Genomic DNA, 18,184 nt, shown 5'->3' with positions numbered 1-18,184 from the left:
CATCCAGACAAGCCTCTGGAAGATTTAGTGGTCTTGCCTGGGGTGTCGTAATTACCGGAAACGACTCTGGTTTTAAGGGTTAGATAAAGACCCTCTCCAAATTTAAGGCCAGACACCAATGTCCATTAGACTTTAACGGGCCCACATAAAAAAAGAAATTGTATCCTCATCTCTCCAAATGCCTGTTTCCTCAGCGCCTTCAGTTCATTGCAGACTGGCTCAGCGCCGAAAAGACTCCGTCTGGCCCTCACTCTGCAAAGGCAAGGCCTTGGTGGGAACCGTCGAGATGAGTTTGGAATTAAGCAAATGGTGGGGGATGCCGAGGACACCATTTCTCAAAAACTGTTCTGGCCGAACCCTGGCATTTTGATGGTGGTTTTTTGAGTGGAATTTTAGCCCATCATCTGAAGGCAGAGAGACAGGAAGGCTGTGGGGAGCCCAGAGAGGAAGAGGGGGCCCCCCAAAGAAGCGGGGATGAAGTGCTCGCACCATCAAAATGACACATGCTCCCCTTTAGAGACTCGGTGTTAGGAAAGGCCAAAGCTGAGGGCTGTTTTGCTTTGTTTTTCCTTTTCTCAGCTTTCGAGATTTATGCATACTTTTTCTTCCTTCTTTGGAAGTCAAACGATGCATTTCTTAAAAGTTAAACACACACACACATCCTCCTACCACCACCACTACCATGTGTGAAGGAAGCGGCATAAAAGGTGCTGCAAAGAGGTTGAATATTCCCAACTGTCCACTCATGTGCAGAGACCTGGCCCACACGAGTGTTCAACTCCCAGGCAATTAAGAATTAATGCTCGGAAACTCTGAAGGTCCGAGAACCAAGGCACCAGAAGGAAGCCTGTGTTCTTTGGCTGTCTCCAAGGCTCTGGGAGGCTGTATTTGCTCAACGACTGGGCTTTTTCTCCCTCCTCCTGGACGAGTGATGGTAAAAGGTGCCACTCGTCTCCTCTTCCTGTCCTGGGGAGGTGATGGGAACCTAGCCTACTGGTGACCATTATTCTACGCCAGGCAATGGGGCCCTATTAATGCATGTGCGCATGCGTGCACAAACACACACACACACACACACACACACACACACACACACACACACCCCTAATCCCAGCAAAATGCTTCACAGGCGCTGAGCACAAAATAAATGCTTATTAACTAAACTGACCCAAAATAGTGAAATGTACAAGTAAATTAATCATGCCTTTCCCGGAGGCCTAACAGGATTACAAATTCGGCAAAAATTGACCGCACGGAGATCAATACGCGTCTACTTCAAACTGAACGAGGCCAAAACTTTGTATGAGCTTCTTCTTGGGGGAAAAATTATTTTTTCATTTCTTATTAAGACTTCTCAGGCCTATGTGGTATGTGTGCGCGTGCACGTGCGTGTGTGCACGCAAGCAAAGCCTGGCAAAAGGCATTCAAAGCTTTCTGCCCAGACAATTTAGAGAAATAGTCATGGCATAAGGATCGTGAAATTGCTCCTGTTCTAAAAAGCCAAATTTTGATCCGCAGCCTCCCTTCCTTCAAATACTAAACAACGGCCAAAAGTTACATTGCAGGGGATGAAAATGGCCAATTTGTTTTTAGCCAATTAGTTCTCGCTGCAAAAGCATTAAGGGCTTCTGAAGGCTGGACCTGGGGTCTCCTGGAAGGGAGGAAAGAGGAGACTCTTAATTTCTCCAGCTCCTTTTCACACTTGGCTTATCTCAAGTCAGGGAAATCTTCCTCTTGCTGGATTTGTCACTTACTTTGGTCCCCTTTTTGCCTACCATTCAGAAAAATGACAAATATATACATTGTGTGGGAGGGCATCACGGGGCACGCTTGCATTTCAAGGCATTGGGACCTGCCTACAAGGTCTGTGAAAGCCAAGATCATCCCTGAAGGGTCTTGCTAGGAGGGAAGTCTTAGTGGCCACCTTACGGGATCACCAGGGGAAAGGTCACTCCCTTTTCCCACCCCCATCATCCCTCTTTTATGGAAAGATCTGGGCCTCAAGGGACCAGCTCCTCTGCAGGCATTGGCCACAGGCACGTCTGGGTCTTGACCTACCCAGGGCCCATCTGGGTCTTCATCCCCTTTGAGCCTGCCTCGGCCACTAACTCAACAGAAACGGGTCCTGACTGCTGCTAACAGACCCACAATGCGGTCATCCAGTCTCAGGCTGGGTCCTCTGGATCTATTTCCCCCATACATGTGCAGCGATGTGGGAGTCCCGGGCCCCAGAGGGAAAACTTGGGCAAGAACCTTCTGTCCTTTGTGATGGCCGACACCAGCTGCCAAGTAATTCATACACCCTCAGCCTAGCCCAGGTGATGTTGTTATAAATGACTTCCACATTTATAAATTATTTTCCACTCGCGAACCCCACGAGTCAGTAAACGACACTTCAACTCATGTTGTTGCATTTCTCTCTGCCCCATCCGTCCCTCTGCCATGCCCCTATCCTGAGAAAATACACTACACCCCAATTTCCATCTACCCTTCCTCATTGGAGGTGCTTCTCTCTCTGCCTTCTGATTTATTCGGAAATGAGGACCTAGAGTGTCCACATTAGGATCGGGGCCCTAAAATTTAAAAGGACGCTTTCAAATAGCACACAAGGACCAGGAAGAACCCACTAACTTCTCAGCAAATTCTCAACCAACCCCTGCTTTCTCTGGAAGACTGAGCTTTGGGAATTTCAAAGCAGGCTAGGTTTTCTGCCGACTTCCCCACCTCTTCTCTGATCATGATGGTCCCTCAGAAGTATTTTACTCCTGGTGGTCGCTGCCAATCACTCAACAATGCTTGTGTTCCAAGATCCAAGGGCGTCTGAAAACACTGCTTCACAGTAACTGAAAAGGGTCATATCTTTTTTTTTCTTTTTGACACCTCACCCTGCCCTGAATGACTGGATGAGCAAGAAGCTGTGGTGTGTGTGTGTGCGCGCAAGCGCGCGCACGCACACGCACGTGTGTACACACGTGCGCATGTGTGGAGGGGTTCACTTATTAACTGTCATCTCACGTTCCTGGAGTTCCCAAATACAACCAAGAAAACCAGACCAGGCACACTGGGGCCCTCAACTTTGACGCAGAGAGATTTCTCCCAGTCATACCATGCAAAACGAGTGGCATCAGAAAGACCGCCCCCCCCAGACGATGTCACTCCAGGGAAATTTTTGTCCCAAGTGTTGAGATCAAACAAAACCATCATGCCCAAAACTCTTTAAATTCTTCTCAGCACTGAGAAGAAAAAAAGTACTTTTCAATCCTCACAGTTGAATGCATCAACGGGCCACTTAGTTCTCATGAGTCAGGCTGCTCGAAGAGCGAGCAGGAAAAACAAAGCTGCAAGAGTCTCTTGCCTCAGCACCAAAGTTAGTCCACATTTCCTCCAAAGACATGACCATGGCCATATACTTCTGAGTAACTATGGAGATTGTTTTTGAGAGACGCAGGATAAAAACAAGACCTGGTTCTCTTGTGGGTATCTTTGAAGTCCGCAACTTTCCAAAGATCTTCCATAGCAATGGGTCCCAAATATGCCCTCGCCAAAGGGTCTCCCTGTTTCCCTAAACTATTTCCCAACACACCTTGCATCTCCCAAACCAAATACCGGCACAGGTAAGTCAGACTGCAGCCCAAGAAACCAGAGATAGACGGAAGGAGCAGAATCCTAGGAGCAAACATTTTGGGGGAGTCCAAGATTTTCCACAGAGAGATCAAAAATGGGAATAAGATGGAAGCTTCTGGTCACATAGTTGATCCTATAAACGCCAGGGAAGTAGGGCAAGGTGAGTTCGCTGGACTCGGAGCTTTCAAGATGAGAACACGGAAACACGATTTCCCTCAACGATGTGAGTTTATATGGGAATGTTTATTGGGGAATTTTTTCTCCCTTTTTGGATAAGTCCATTCCATGGAAGATATTCCTTCTGGGACATTCACAGAGAGTCAGCATGTTATTACGAATGCTCTAAGACCTCCAAACTGCTAGATTCAATTGCCTTATGTTTAAAGGGCATTTGGATCCCTACGATGATGCGTACATTGTGAAAAGATACGCATGCAATCACTATAAAGTTCTCTCTGCTCCGGCTTCACAAGGAAGCGGTGATTATGAAATCACACCAGCTTTCTCAGCCGAGACAGAATGACAATTTGGGATGCTGTGGCTATGACAAGTCCTGACTCAGGAGGTACCCAGGGTGCCAGTCTAATATGGTCTTGTCAGGTCCAAACTGGAAGCTATCGGGAATCCAGCTTCCACCCCTTGGATTTCAAGAAACCCGTGGCTGTTTCTCCTCTCCGTGCCAGGGGCAAACACCGTGTTGGGAGGAGACACTTCACTGGCTGCTCAAAATCTCGGAGGCTGCTGATTAAAATGCAGGCCAGCACACAAAGCAGGTCTCAGCATCCTACAATAATTACATCCTGAGAACATGATGCCTTTCAAAAGTCCCTCCCCACGCAAGTAAATGAAATTTAACTCTGCTTCTCCATCCTGGTCACAAAATAAGTTTGGGGGTTTTGCCCCCTGAAGCGCACACTTGCAGGGTATCATCTCACCCACGCTCTGCAAAGCAGCTGATCACCCAGGTGAGTCTGTGTGCCGTCCTGTCATCGGAAGGTGGCAGGAAATGACCAGGGCCACCTTCGTGTGGGGTGGCCCATTGGGCACAATGTGCCAGGATCCCAGAACCATCTCTCCCTTTGGGTCCTGTTCACAGTTTCTCGGGGCCCTGGGTGGCTCTGAGCTGGGGACTGTGGCTGAGCTGTTCTGCATCAGGACACAGAGGGTCCCTGCAGGCAGGACCATGACTAATTTGAAAGCCCAGCGACGTCTCCGCCACGTCGTTGGTACAAAAAGATTACAATAAAGGCTAGGAATTTCCATAAATGAGAAGCAGCGTTCGCTTCCCACAACTGGTGGGGGTAGATGCGGGGGGGAGTAAAGAAGGAGAGGGGGCACTGATTCAAAGATTCCTCTCCTGGCAGGAAACTGGTGTTAGCTGAACTCAGCCAGAGAGACACCTCCACGCACGCTCACGCACAAAACCCAGCGAGGGGCGACGTGCGTCTGCTACTGAAATACTCCAGATCAAAGTCACCCACAGCCCAGGAGGCCCGGGAGGCTGAGATTTCGTAATTAGGATCTTCAAAATCCTCCCTCTATTTTTAGGACTCACGCTCATTCAGTCCTTTGCAGAATCAGAACCTGTCAGCTAAGGCCATTGAGACTGAAGGGTGAGCTCCTTTCCCTGCTCGCCTTCAGAAAGCAGATTAAGGGTAAACTGGAGGAGTGACTCCAGATTGGATGGAAATACACTGGTCCATGCATATGTATATATGCGGATGCTGGGATGGGACGAGGGGGAGAGAGGGGGGCTTCTTCCCATGCTGAACTGCATGGGGCCCTGCTTTGCTCCCCTGAGATACAGACCCAGAGCTTCCACCCACCTCAGCTGTGCTCTTTCGAGCTGGTCCCCAGACCACTTCATTTGGCTCCAGTGTGTGTGAGAAGGCGAGGAGGCTTGAAAAATTTCCTCCAAATGTCCCTCTTCTCAATCACGCACTCATGTATACATCAACATCTCCACCAAGAGCGATCAAATCCCACACTCAAATCTGTCCACCCAAGACGCGCCTAAATATAGACACCATCCTAAAACAAACACATCGTCGGCAAGTCAAAATCCTGACTTGAGTCAAAATGATGAGGTTGGGCGATCCCAGACCCTCCAGACCAAAGAACTGGGTGGAACAAGCAGTGGGCAGTGAGAAAAGGACAGAAGGTGAACCCACTGGTTGCAGCCCCCCACCCCCCTCCGACAAACAGAGGACCCCTCTGGCATGAGAGGATTTGGTGTTTTTATGTTGCGGTGCGCTTGGGAGGCCTGCTTGCTCCCACACACTCCCCAGACATTTGATCCTATTATATAAAGCTACAGCCTTTTAATCTCTAAAAATAACCAAACAGAGGTAAATACGGTATTCCTTACCAAGAGTATTTATCTCTCCTAAATGCTTTCGGCAAAGCTGATCACTCCCTGGGCCAAGAACACAATCCGAAGTCATTGTCATTCAAGTGGAGAGAAACGGGTCACAAGTGATTGTGCTACATTTTCCAGCATAGAGTGAGTTTAGGAGATCCCGTGAAATCCCAGTGACCCACTCGAGTTGGCCCTTCCACAGTAGGAAGAATTTTCCTCCTCTGATTTCACCTGGTCCTGCCGGACTATTTATTAAAAATGTATATTTTATATCGGCACAAGGTATCAAGTAACTTCTTGGCAAGAGTAGCCGCATTTCCAAAACCTATTAAGATTCTTTGTGGAAATTTAAATACCTCTGTCAGGCAAACAAAATCATATCAGGAATCATAGAATTTCATTGCTAGAAAGAGAAATTAGATTAACTAACTCTCACTCCTTTCCTAGAAACCTCAATAAACTAGAAGAACATTTCAACAGTTCCTTATTTCCGGTCTGAAGGGGCCTCACAAGAAATCTAGGTGAATATATATTAAAGAAAGCTACACTACTTGAGGAAAGCCCTTCAATCTGCAAAAATTGCATATATATATGAATATATAAATATATTTTGCATATTAGAAAGCAATGGCTATTTAAAATCAAAACAGCCAGAAAAACCCAGTGGTAGAAAACCATGACAAGTTCAACACTGCCAGCCTTCAGCCCCTTAAAACATCCTTGTCCTTTATTAATATTTAGTAGAAATGTATGATTGCAGATGTGTGTTAGGTTGGGGTTTTATGTCGGGAGGCGGGCAAAGTAGACAGGTTTATTACAGCCATGAAATATTAAACAAGCACCAAAGAACAGTAGTTTGATGTCCTGGGATATCCAGGGAGCAGGCAGGCCCAAACGTCAGCTGCACAAAGGGGGCCCTATCTGTTTACATTATCCCTTATTAACACCTGCGAAGTTTTGGGTTACATCTTCCGGAGGCGCAAAAGTCACATGAAGGCATGCAACTCGTGCTGGGTAATTTCACAGGGAAACAGGATTGCAAAGCTCTTTGCCTTCCCCAGACAAGTTCGAATGAGCCTTAAAAATTCTCTCAGGAAAACAGTGCTTTGCTCTGAGGCTAGGAACTCCCTGCCCCCCCGGCCCACCCCAAGTCTGCCCCATGTCTAAAGAAATTCCATGTTCAAATCATGTCTGCCTAGGATTGCTCAGTGCTGTTACTGTGTTCTGACTGCAACACTGAGAGAAGCATGAAATTCCAAAAATTTCTCTGGCATCACTGTAAAAATATCATACTTCCAAAAAGAGCAGGATTGCTTGCAGAGTGTGTATCGAGACTGCTCCCATTTCAATGTATGTGAAAGAGTACTTCAAGACTGCCGTGAGTTTCAAGATAGAGCTACCAGGGGAGAGGAGGTTTGGCAAGGATAAACGTATTACAGAATACAGTTAATTCAACTTTTGAAAATTGTAAGGGGCAGGAGGGGAGAACACGTACTTTTTCCAACTTCATATACGTTATCTATAATCTATCATTATCTTTCCTTCTCTGTGTTGAAATTCTTCCATAGCCACACACCTATTACAAAGATAGGCAGATGATTTTGCAAACTCTTTTTAAATTCATGTAATTCTTACCAATTTAATTGATGTTTGAAAAGGCCCAAACTCAGGCTGGGTTTGTTGGTTTGTTGTTTTTTTTTTTTCCTTTTCACAATCTCACCCTTCCCCCACCACAACTTTGTACAAATAGAGCCTCATGATCAGAGGTGAAGTTGCATTATATAAAAGTTGTTGGGTGGGTTGATTAAGAAGTCAAGAGAAGCATGATTTGGAGAGACTAGCTAGATTTCCTGGTTTAAAAAATCATCATCCCATGTGATGTTGGCCTAGACTTTAAGAGAACGACAACTTGCCAGTCAAGTTCCCTCCCCTCCAAAGGACATCTCAAGCCCATAAGACAATCTGGGCACGTCCCAGTGGCTGCACGCCTTGTGCAGTTCTGAAGACTGATTCGTTCCCTCCAATCCGAGCACGGATCATTTTGTTAAATACCGACTAGTATTTTGTCATTGGAGCGAAGAATTTCAGAAACGGTGTTAATATTTAATCACATTAGTACTGGCATGTTTTACGGCGTGACAAAATAAAATATCATTACAAAAATGGGCTTTGCCTGCAAGGGGGTTAGAAAAAAAAAATGCTGGGGCTGGTACCTAGAGAAGGTCTATTCAAAACCACTGGACACCACTGCTCAAGGCTAATGGGACCATGAGCATGTTTTTAAAGGAAAAGCAGAACATTTTGCTATGGTTTTTTTTTCCTGTCTCTATTTTGAAGTGGCACACTTCACTCTGATTTTCCGCCAGGGGACTCAGGGGCCTGTAGAAAGCTCTGTGTACCTATTTATACAACATGTGCAGATGGAACTACAGGGTGCTATCATAATGAAAAGTTTAATCATCCTTATTTACTACCAGTGAGGGAGCGGGATTCAGATGCAGATACCTTAGAAAGCCTTAACTAGCAACCCCAAGGCTACAGAAGCTTCCAGTGACCTCAATTCGCTGCTTTATCGAGGAAACTGTCCTTCCCATACCACAGAGTAGAAAACAAAGGAGGTCAAGTGGGTGTCCCTGCTGGTGCTTATAAGGCAGCCAGCCCTGCTGGTCCCTGATGGAAGTCCCTGTCGTCCCGCGTGCAGGGGAGGGCTTCCTTTAGCTTACAGGGGAAATCAACCCTTAAGTGACTAGCATCTGTTTCTAAAAAATATTTTCATTCATCTGACTGTGATGATGACACAAACAAAACATTTCTTTGGTTGACATTTCTTCATTCACAGCCTGCATCTTCATCTCTAAAGGAAGGATTGGAAAGGGGATGGGGAGAGACATTTTCTAAAAATCTCATTAAAATGACCCTATACCTGTCCACCTAGTCTATGAAGGCCCTTTAAAAGACTTGAAGATGAAGTGCTACTGTTTTTCTTTAAGTTAATTCTTTAAATCAGGGTTTTGTTCCTTGTTTTAACTTTTCTCACCTCATTTTGGCTAATATGTTCTTAATTACTAGGGGTGGGTGAAGGATGAGAAGGGGAAGGGGGAGGGGCGGCCAGGCCAGGCCAGGTAGAAGTGACAGGGGCTGAGATTTGTGCTAACCAGCTATCGATCGATCGGGCCAGATCGAGATGTTGTGTACAAGAAAATAAAGGGGTGGGGGGAGCAAGCAGGATGCTGTGTCCAACTCGATTTTAAAAAGGGGGAAAAAAAGGGAGAAGAAGCTGAGGGTCCCAAACTAACCAATTTATGGCCTTGCCTGGGAGAAGCCTGGAGAATGCTGATGCTGGCCGCAGCGTCTGCTGTGCATGCTAAACACCCGGCTTCAAATGAGAGAGTGAGTCCCGGGCGTCCTGGGCTGGGCAGTAACCGCGGAACAAAGAGAAAAAGCAGAGAGGCCGCATTCATGAATTAGAAAACCTAAGCGGGAAAGCTACCCAGGATGGGCGTCTTGAAAGCCCCAAGTTTTGAACCACCCAACTCCCAGCCCACTCCCGCCTCCTCTCCTCTTACCTCCCCCAGCCCCCGTGCCATTCTCCTAAAACCTACCCTCACCTTAAATCCAGGGTCAAGATATGGCAGGATATGGGGAGGATGAGGGAAACGAAGGCAGAGGAGGAAAGAACTGTAAAAGAGGGCAAGAATCGCATTGAGAGGGGGCACATTTTTAAAAACAAGGTTAAAATGTCAGCCACTGGTTCCATGGCGATAGTCTGTCTAGGGAAACCAAGGGAATTCAACTATAGTTTAAAAGAAAGAGGTAGAAAGAAAAAAATGATGTTATCTGATTTTAAGAAGCCATTCGATATATATAGATACATATATAGACACACATACCTATATAGACACCTATATATACACACACCTTATATATATATACATTTTAAAGCTCCATTCAGATAAAATAAATATCTACGGCAACCCAGTCATCCTTAGGTTAAAGAGAACTGTTATTACTTTAACTGGAAAGGCAGCCCATTTACTAACCCCACCCCTCCCACCTTAAAGGCCTCCAGGCCTGGTGGGAAGGGGGTGTTTAGAATGCAAACGAAAGCTGGGACAGGACATCTGTCACCAAAGCCAAGCGAGATATTGACAAACACGGATCCTTTGTGTCTTAAGAATATATATCCATATCTCCATACACAAATGATGTCCTGACTGAGTGGTCTGGTCTCTGCCAGGCCGACCCCACCCCAGCATTCCCCCTCCCCAAACCCACCAAATGTCAAGGCGGTGCACCCTGAAAAGGTTCCCTGCCTCCTCAACCCCCACAGGTCTCCAGTTTTTCAATGAAACTCTGATAGTTAAGAAGAGACAAAATAGCTATTCATTAGGAACAAATGTCAAATTAGGCGTTGCCTCTGAGTGATGCTGCTGACACCAGGGCTGGTAACTTTTTTTCTAAAGATGCTGGCACCTAAAAGAACTAGAGCTAGAGGCTGACTAACTAGGAAAAGGTGGGAGGCCTTAACACAACTTCCCAGGTGTCCTGCCAGGGAAGGCAGCACACAGCTGCTAAAAAGTGGAACCTGCCTAAATGTTGAGGGTGAGGAAGGGTCTTAGTGTGAAAGGGAAGAGGCAACTCAGCTAAAACTGGGGGTGTGGGGGAGGCTGTGCGGTGTACTCTACAAGATTCCCAAAGGGCTGCCATCTAAGTTTTTACCACCCTGTGGCACTAGAATCTACCTGGCAGCATGTGGGGGGCTTGGGGGCAGTGGGGGGGTGGTCTGTCCTCACAGCCCTTGGTGTAAGCAAAGGTGGGATAACCAGCTCCTAGTTGGGGATTAGGAGGGTCTGTGCCCTCCAAACCTCAAAGGACCCCAAGGCGCAAAGGCTAAGGCCTGCCCTGGGGATGGGGCGGGTCACCCGGGAAGTGAGAGGAAAATGGGTGCGCATATACCTTCTTTGCTGTTGGGGTTCTGGGGTTTGGCCTTCTCCCAGGGCGCCAACGTCTTGTCGTCGTCCGCGCTGTCCACCAGGGCCTTGTCAGCGGGCATGTACCAGGCAGCGCTGTGCTCTGCCATCAGCGAGTCCAGGTCGATGGTGCTCATGGCGCTCTTGACTGCCTCGGAGCAGCAGCTGCCCAGCTCGCTGTCGCCATTCTGCGCCCCTGAGGCCCCGACGGCGCACTCACCCTTCTTGCCACCCTTCAGCCCCAGAGGCTGGTCCTCGGAGATGCTGAACTGCTGCCTCTGTAGCTGAATCTGCGCCTGAAGGATCTCCAGGGGGTGGATCTCGTCGGGTGGTGGGGCGCCACTGCTGCTCGTCGGGGTGCGGACCTGCTCCAGGCCCGGCGTGCCCGGATGGCCCGGGCCCCCACCGCCGCCGTAGCTGTCAGGGGTCGAGGTAGAGTTAGACATGATGCCCAGGCCGAGGGCGGGCGGGGGCGCCTTCGGTCCGTGTTCCCCGGCGCCTACACGGGGAGGGAGTTTGGGCGAGCCGGTCACCAGGGGACTCCTGCTCGCTTTAACTAGTGCCTGGGGGTTGTCAGAACTGGACGACACCTCGTCCTCATTGGCGTAGCTCGTGCTCACCTCGTCCGAGGCGAACTCACCCACGTGTGGCGAACTACTGTCCGATTTGGCCCCACCGTCCAGGGACCCAATGAGGTCTGGCTGATCCCCCAGGAGCAACTCAGCCCCCTTCCCCCAGGATGGCGACGTGAGCGCCTTTTCGTGGGGCGTCGGTGCCCCGCGCGTCTCCCCTGCGGAGCTTCCCCCGACGGCTGCACCTGACGCTTGCTGCTGCCCTGGGCTCACCCCAGGTGCGCCCCCGCTGTCCGGAGCCGCCGAGTACTTGTCAAAGAAGGTGCCAGGGCTCACGTGACCACTGTCCCTTTTTCTGCGACCCCGTCCCCGGCCGCCGCCCCCGGGGACCGGCTTGCCGTCATTCCCCGACGTGGATTCCAGGGTGTAGTTGGGGGAGAGGCTGGTGCCGTCCCCCTGGGCTGGAGGGTTGGGTGGCCCCGAGGCTTTGGAACCGCTGCTACTGGTCCCGGATGGGCCTCCGGTTCCTGGGGCCCCAGGAGCAGTCCCTCCTGGGAAGTAATCCGAGCCCGGGTTACCGGCCACTGCCGCGCCGTCGGTCTCGTTCTGGCTCAGTTTCCTCTTGCCCTCGGGCGGGTTCTTCTTGTTGAAGGTCACGTTGAGGTTGGGGGCCCCGAGGCTGGCGATCATGTTCTGGCAAGCGGTGGAGAGCGCAGCCAGGCAGCTCTGGCCGAACAGGTTGTCCTTGGAGCTGGGCTTGTTGAAGGAGCCCAGCGAGAGCGCGCCCAGTTTACTGGCCGAGGTGCGTTGGCTGGGCTGGAAATCAGGCTGCGGCGGGTAGGCACCCCCGCCACCGCCGCCACCGGAGCTGCCACCGCCCCCTCCCGCGCTGGGGGGTGAGTTCACGCCTGGACCGCTGTGCGGCGTGGCCTGCCGGCTTGCTGCACCAAACGGAAAGCCCGGCTGGCCCCCGAGCGCAGACGTAGCGAAGTCCGGCGGAGGGGGCCGGCGCTCGGAAGCAGCGCCGGGGAGCCCCACGCCCGCCCCGGGCGACTGCAGCTGACCCAGGCCGCCCAGACTGCCCCCGAACTGCAGGCCCGGTGAGGGCAGCGCGGGCACGTGGCCCTCTCCGGGCATCCTCATCGGGTCCTGCAGAGGGCCCCGGAACAGCACCCCCGAGCCACCGGGCGGAGGAGGGGGCGCCAGGCTGGGGTCGTGCGGGCCACAGTCAGCGGGCAGGCCCGAGCCGCCCATCCTACGGGGCAGCAGGTCTCCGGGCGGCGGGTGCGGACCTGAGAACCACGCGCTCTCTTGAGCCAAGTGCTGCGCCTGCTGCTCGAAGGTGCCCAGACGCCCGGCGCCCGTGCTGCCGCCTTCGCGCTCAAAGTTCGGCTGAGCCAAGCCGCCCACCGGGCCGCCATGCACCAGGCCGCCCTGGCTCACGTCCCCGGGGTGGCCTAGCTGAGCCAGGTTGGGCTGGCGCAGCCGCTGCTGCTGATTCCGCGACGCCATCTGCTTAATCATGAGGGCCGCGTTTTGGCGCTGCTGCTGCTGCTGCTGTTGCTGTTGCTGTTGCTGCTGCTGCTGCTGTTGCTGCTGTTGCTGCTGCTGCTGCTGCAGGGACTGGTGGTCCGGGGCCGGATGCTGCAGGGGCGGCCCCGAAGGGAAGCTGTCGGGCACAGGCGGTGTGAACTCGCCGGGTAGGCCTGGGTAGGCGGAGGGGGAGAGGTGGTTATCCAGAGCGCCGTTGTGCATGCTGCCGTTCCACGAAGCGCAGCGGTCCACTCCCGCGCTGCCCGGGAAGTCGAAGCGCGGCCTCTTGGCCACGTTCATGTAGGGGGGCGCGTCGAAATGCTGCAGCCGCTGGTTGGGCGCCTGCTGCGGAGGAGGATGCTGCATGCTGAAAACAGGCTCGGAATAAGGGTGCATGCTCCGGTTCTCCAGCCGGTGGATGGGATACTCGAATTGCGCGTGCTGGCTGGGCAGCATGGGGCCTCCGTCCTGCAGGCCGCCGCTGGGCGTGCCCGCCTCGCCCTGCTGGGGCCGAGGGAGCGCAGGCGGGCACGAATTTTGTCGGACTAGAAGCCCGGGTGGCGGCGGCGGCTGCTGCTGTGGCGGTTGCTGCGGGGGCTGCTGCTGAGGGGGTGGCGGGGCCTGCTGGGGAGGCTGCATTAACGGGTGCCTGGAGCCCACTGAGGGCTCCAGACCCACAGGCATCTTTCTGGCCCCACCGAACCTCTCAAAGAACACACCATGCTGCTGCTGCTGCTGCTGCTGCTGGGGTTGCTGCTGCTGCTGCTGCTGCGGCTGCTGCTGCGGTGGCTGGGCGTGCATTTTGGACAAGCCCACCATGCCCGCAGCCCTGGGCATGGCCGAGGCGCCCGGGAAAGCGCCCCCGGGAACCTGGCGACCAGCTGCATAATGAGGCAGCTGCCCTTCGGAGTCAGAGGGCGAAAACATGTCAAAATGTCCCGAGGGCCCCTCGCCCGGGTAATTGTATTCCAGCGAGTCGACGGCTCCTTGGTTCGTCACCCTCCGGGGCTCCAGACTGTGGGAATCGGAGCTGCTGGAGGAGGGCAGGCCGTGGAAGGAGGCGGCTCGGTTAGGGCTCTGGTCCAGCGGCAGGCATGGGGCCGGCACGGCGTGGCCGGAGGCACCCGAACTGTGGAAGTCCGGGAGGTTCCCCGGTCGCTGCGGGCCGAAGCTCTCAGGCCCCTGGCTCTCTGCCATGTGCTCATAACCCTCGGCGAAGGGCGGCTGGCTGCCCAGGCCTCCGGCTGCGCCGCCGTAGCCGAGCAGGCGACCCCCGTGCAGGCACGAGGCCCCCGGGTCCGGGCCACCGAAGTTGCCCCCAAAGTGGGGGTGATGCTGGTGGGGATGGTGACTTCCCGGGTGGCCGTGGTGAGGCTGCTGGCCGCCAAAGAAGCCGTGCACAGGCTGCGCCTGCAGCCCCCCTGCGTGCAACTCCGAGTGGCCGCGCGTGTGGAAGCCGTAGGGCTCCATGTTCATACCCAAGATCGGGGGCTCGCCCAGCGCGCTCATGGCAGGATCCACAGGGCCAGGGGGCCCCCCAGTGTGGAAAGTCGGGGCCTTAAAGTGGGTGTTCATGCTCAGTCCGGTCTCGTTAAAGTTCCTCTCGCCCTGGCCAGCGTTCCTGCTGTTGATCTGGGGCTCGAATTGGTCCAGCCCAAACATACTTGGCGGGGGGCAGAGGGAGATCAATAGGGCATGACAGCCTGCTCTCCGCGGCGCGCCTCCGGCCAGCTACTCGTTCCAGCCCAGGATTGGGCGCTCCGGGACGCTCAGCACCGCGGGGGCTCAGCGCGCACCTCCACCCCGCCTGATGTGAGGGACGGGGGGCGGGTATCAGCTCCTCTCCCGAAGCTCCGATTCTGCCCGGGGAGGGCCTCTCACATCTTGCGAGGCCGCGGGGCCTCTAGGAGCCGTGTTGGGGGGCCCATGCCCCGGGCGGTTGTCACAGCCGCGGGTGGGTCTGCGGGGAGGGGACGAAGCCGCGGATGAACGGAGACAAAAAGTTAAGTGGGGGGAATAGGGAGGGAAGGGGGTTGGGAGAGCAGAGCGATCACCTTCTCAAGTCCGATTGGGTCTGTTGGGGAGCCCCCAGGACGCCGCCCGCAGCCTCCCGGAGTCCGTGGCAGAGCTGCTAAGGGCAGGGGAGGGAGACCCTTCAAAGCCGCGGCTAGCGCCGGGCACCGACAGAGCGGTCCCTCCCCCCGCCCCCTGGAGTCCCCGCGCCCCGCAGCCCGAGCCTCCACCGAACACGATCCGCTCGCACAATCCCTGTAGGCTCCGGGCGAGCCGCTGCTGCTTCTTCAGCGGGTCAGAGGACTGGAGGCTCCGCTCGGCATCGCGGGTGCCGGCCCCCGAGCCGAGGACGCAGAGGGGCTGGGAGGCGGCAGGCGCCGGGGGTTGGAGCGGAGGGTCGGGGGAAAGGCGCGGCTCCTCTGCTCGGCAGCGGGTGCGCTGCGCCCAGCGCGCAGCTTCGCGGCCACGTCCGCCGCCTGCCGCTTCTGTCCTCCGCCGTTGGGTGTCTGAGTTCGCTGGAGTCTCAGCGCACCGTTGCAGGCGCGGGAGGGCAGCGAGACGAGGGGTTGGGTCGCTCCAAGGCTCCGGTTCCCTGCCTCCGCGCTGAGGTGCTTCGCGAGTCCCTCTCGGACCTGAGGGAGGGGGGCGTACGCGGGTCGGGGGGCCACGCCGGGCGAGCAAGCTGAGGCGTTCCCGCTGCGCTCTCAGAGCCTGGAATGGGGGGAGGGGGGCACGGGGGCAGCTCTGGGGGGTCTGCGCACCCCTCTCCCGACTAGCGGGGGGGCTCTGCGTGGGGCGTTCCGAGGGTCTCGGCTCCCCTCTCTGTGTCTGCCTCTCGCCCAGCGCCGGGAGAAGCAGCAACAAGTTTTGCATTTCAGCAATCAATTTCAGCCATTACATTTGCACCAATCAGCGCCGCCCAAGCTCCGGGCCCGGGGCGGGGCTCGCTCTTAAGGTGGTCCGGGGTCCTGGCTGCCGAGGCCCCCGCCACGAACCCGCATTACCCCAGCTCTGGGGTCCCCCGCGCCCGCCTCGCTTCGGGGTCCGGCGTCAGTGCGCTGGGGGCGCGCCCTGGCCTCCGGGCGCATCGGGCTGGAGAGGGTGCAGGAGGAGGAGAATGGCGGGAGCTTGGCTTTGTTCACCCCCTTCCCATTCACACAGTTCCCAACTCCCCACCCCCAACTGGAGCGAGACCCACCGGGTGGGCAGGGGGCGGGGAGGTGGGCGGTGAGCGGTACGGGGCGCTCAGACAATGAGGTCGCCAGGCAAAGACCCTAGACTCGCCACGGAAAGTCGCCAAGTGTCTACTGCGCTTCGGCTCCGGGGTGAACACTCCGTTCTCCGCTAGCGGCGCCCAAGTTAGCCGGCCCTGGGATTTTCTTGGAGGGTAAAGCAGACGGGGAACCTCGAAGTTAGGGTTATCCTCGAGAGACCTAGGCGCTTGCTCACTCCTCCGTCACTAGGACGCTCACAATTGTTCCCCTTCCCCACTGCCTGGGGTTCCCGGTTCTCACCCGCCGGCGTGGGCTCCAAGGAGTCACAGTCACTCAGCCACTTTATGGGGGAGCACATCGGTTGAGCCCAGTAACCGGAGCGACTTGCGAGGCGGCTGGGAACCCCGAGAAGACACGCACGAAGAGGGCGCACCCGCCGGCGCGCACACCTTGCCCTGGGCCACCCGGTCCAAGGCCCAGGCCCATTGCGGGTGCGAGGTTGGCCTCCTTAAGAGATCAATTAAACTGAAGAGGCCGAGGAATGGAATTGGACTGTGATACTAAAATCAATAGGAGTAATTTAATATCTGCCCTGCTCTTTATGAAATATTTATCCTAATAATCTTAGTTAAAATGTTTAGATCTTCCCGATCCCCACCGAGGCTGAAATCTATCTTGCAATTAGAAGTTGGAAGTTAGAGGTGATGGAGGATAGAGGAGGTGTTTATTCTGTGCGCCTGTGTGCGTGTGCGCGCGCGTGCGTGCGTGCGTGTGTGTGTGTGTGTGTGCATGCGTGTGTGTGTTCCTCCCTAAAGTGTGTGTGGGGAAGGAGGGGGGAGAAGGCCTTTAATTTTCCTTGCCATAAAATAGCACGAGGCGATTTTGCTAGCAGATTCGCACTCTTAGGAGAAGGGCGAAAAAAGAACTTTCTTTGAAGTGCCCCTGATATCGCTATTAAATCTAAATAAAATTAAACATGGTGTATAAAAATGCCTTTTCCCCCCACAAAAGAAAGTGTTTATCGCCCGAGTCTGTCTAGCGTTTGCTAAATTGCGCATGAAATCTGAAATGAAATAAACGTTATAATAAAACCAACCCCTGAGCCCTTTTTATTTAAAAACCTTAGATTAAGCACTCCACCGTCGCGGGCAGGAGTTAAAAAGTTACCATGTCGTACGCGCAGATTCATTGCTCCCCGGAGCTGCGGCTAGGAAGGCAGTGCGACGTATGCCAGAACCGCCCCAGAACCGACGTGCCGGGGGTGGGGGGATATGGGTTCAACTTTGCGCTAGTGGCGGAATTCCTAAGAAATTGCCCCCCGCCCAAAAAAATTTTAATTAAAAATAAACAAACAAGAAAAACCAACAACTTTAAAACTCAGCCAGAGCAAGCTCAGATCCAAGACCTTTCTCGGGGCCGTCCTGTTGCGGAAGTTTACAGACGTATATATATTTTTTCTTTTTTGAAATTAAAAATGAAAATTACCCCCATCAAAAATGGGGTCCATAAATAAGCAGGGGAAGAAGTATTTGTACAGGGCGGTGGAGTTTTTAAAGGATTTTTCTGCAGGATCAGGTTGTTGGTCTGTGATTAAATATTGATTTTGTGTAATTAGTTTTCATGTGAACTATCCTCTTGCTGATAGCTTAGAGGTTTCAGAACTAGAAAAGAAATGGAATTGGACATGGAAATTATTACTTAGCAAAGTGACAGGGAAGTGAGAGGCAGAGAAAAGACTGAGGCTTTGCTGATTTAGGCACAAAGAAATAAAGGCTTGGGTAGGCCTCCAGTGACACCCTCCCCCCGGGGCTTAGGACCCTGGGGCTCTGGGGTTCCCCAGACAGAGCAGCAGGGATCTTGAACCTCTTGGACAAAAAGGGGGAGGCAATAGGAAAATCT

General features: G+C 53.6%; 1 protein-coding gene across 1 annotated transcript in view; it reads right to left on the bottom strand.

Moving 5' to 3' along the window:
• MN1 (MN1 proto-oncogene, transcriptional regulator) overlaps positions 1–15,933 on the bottom strand; it is a 54,094-nt gene extending 38,161 nt beyond the window's left edge. The window contains exon 1 of the mRNA XM_015149976.3: positions 10,940–15,933. Within this exon, the coding sequence (XP_015005462.2) occupies positions 10,940–14,720 (3,781 nt within the window). The 5' untranslated portion in view covers positions 14,721–15,933. The remainder of the gene's footprint in view (positions 1–10,939) is intronic.
• Between the last annotated feature and the right edge of the window lie 2,251 nt (positions 15,934–18,184).

This window comes from Macaca mulatta, chromosome 10 (genome assembly GCF_049350105.2).
Source record: "Macaca mulatta isolate MMU2019108-1 chromosome 10, T2T-MMU8v2.0, whole genome shotgun sequence".
NCBI classification, from domain to species: Eukaryota; Metazoa; Chordata; class Mammalia; order Primates; family Cercopithecidae; genus Macaca; species Macaca mulatta.
This window is presented reverse-complemented; position numbering and strand designations above follow the sequence as displayed.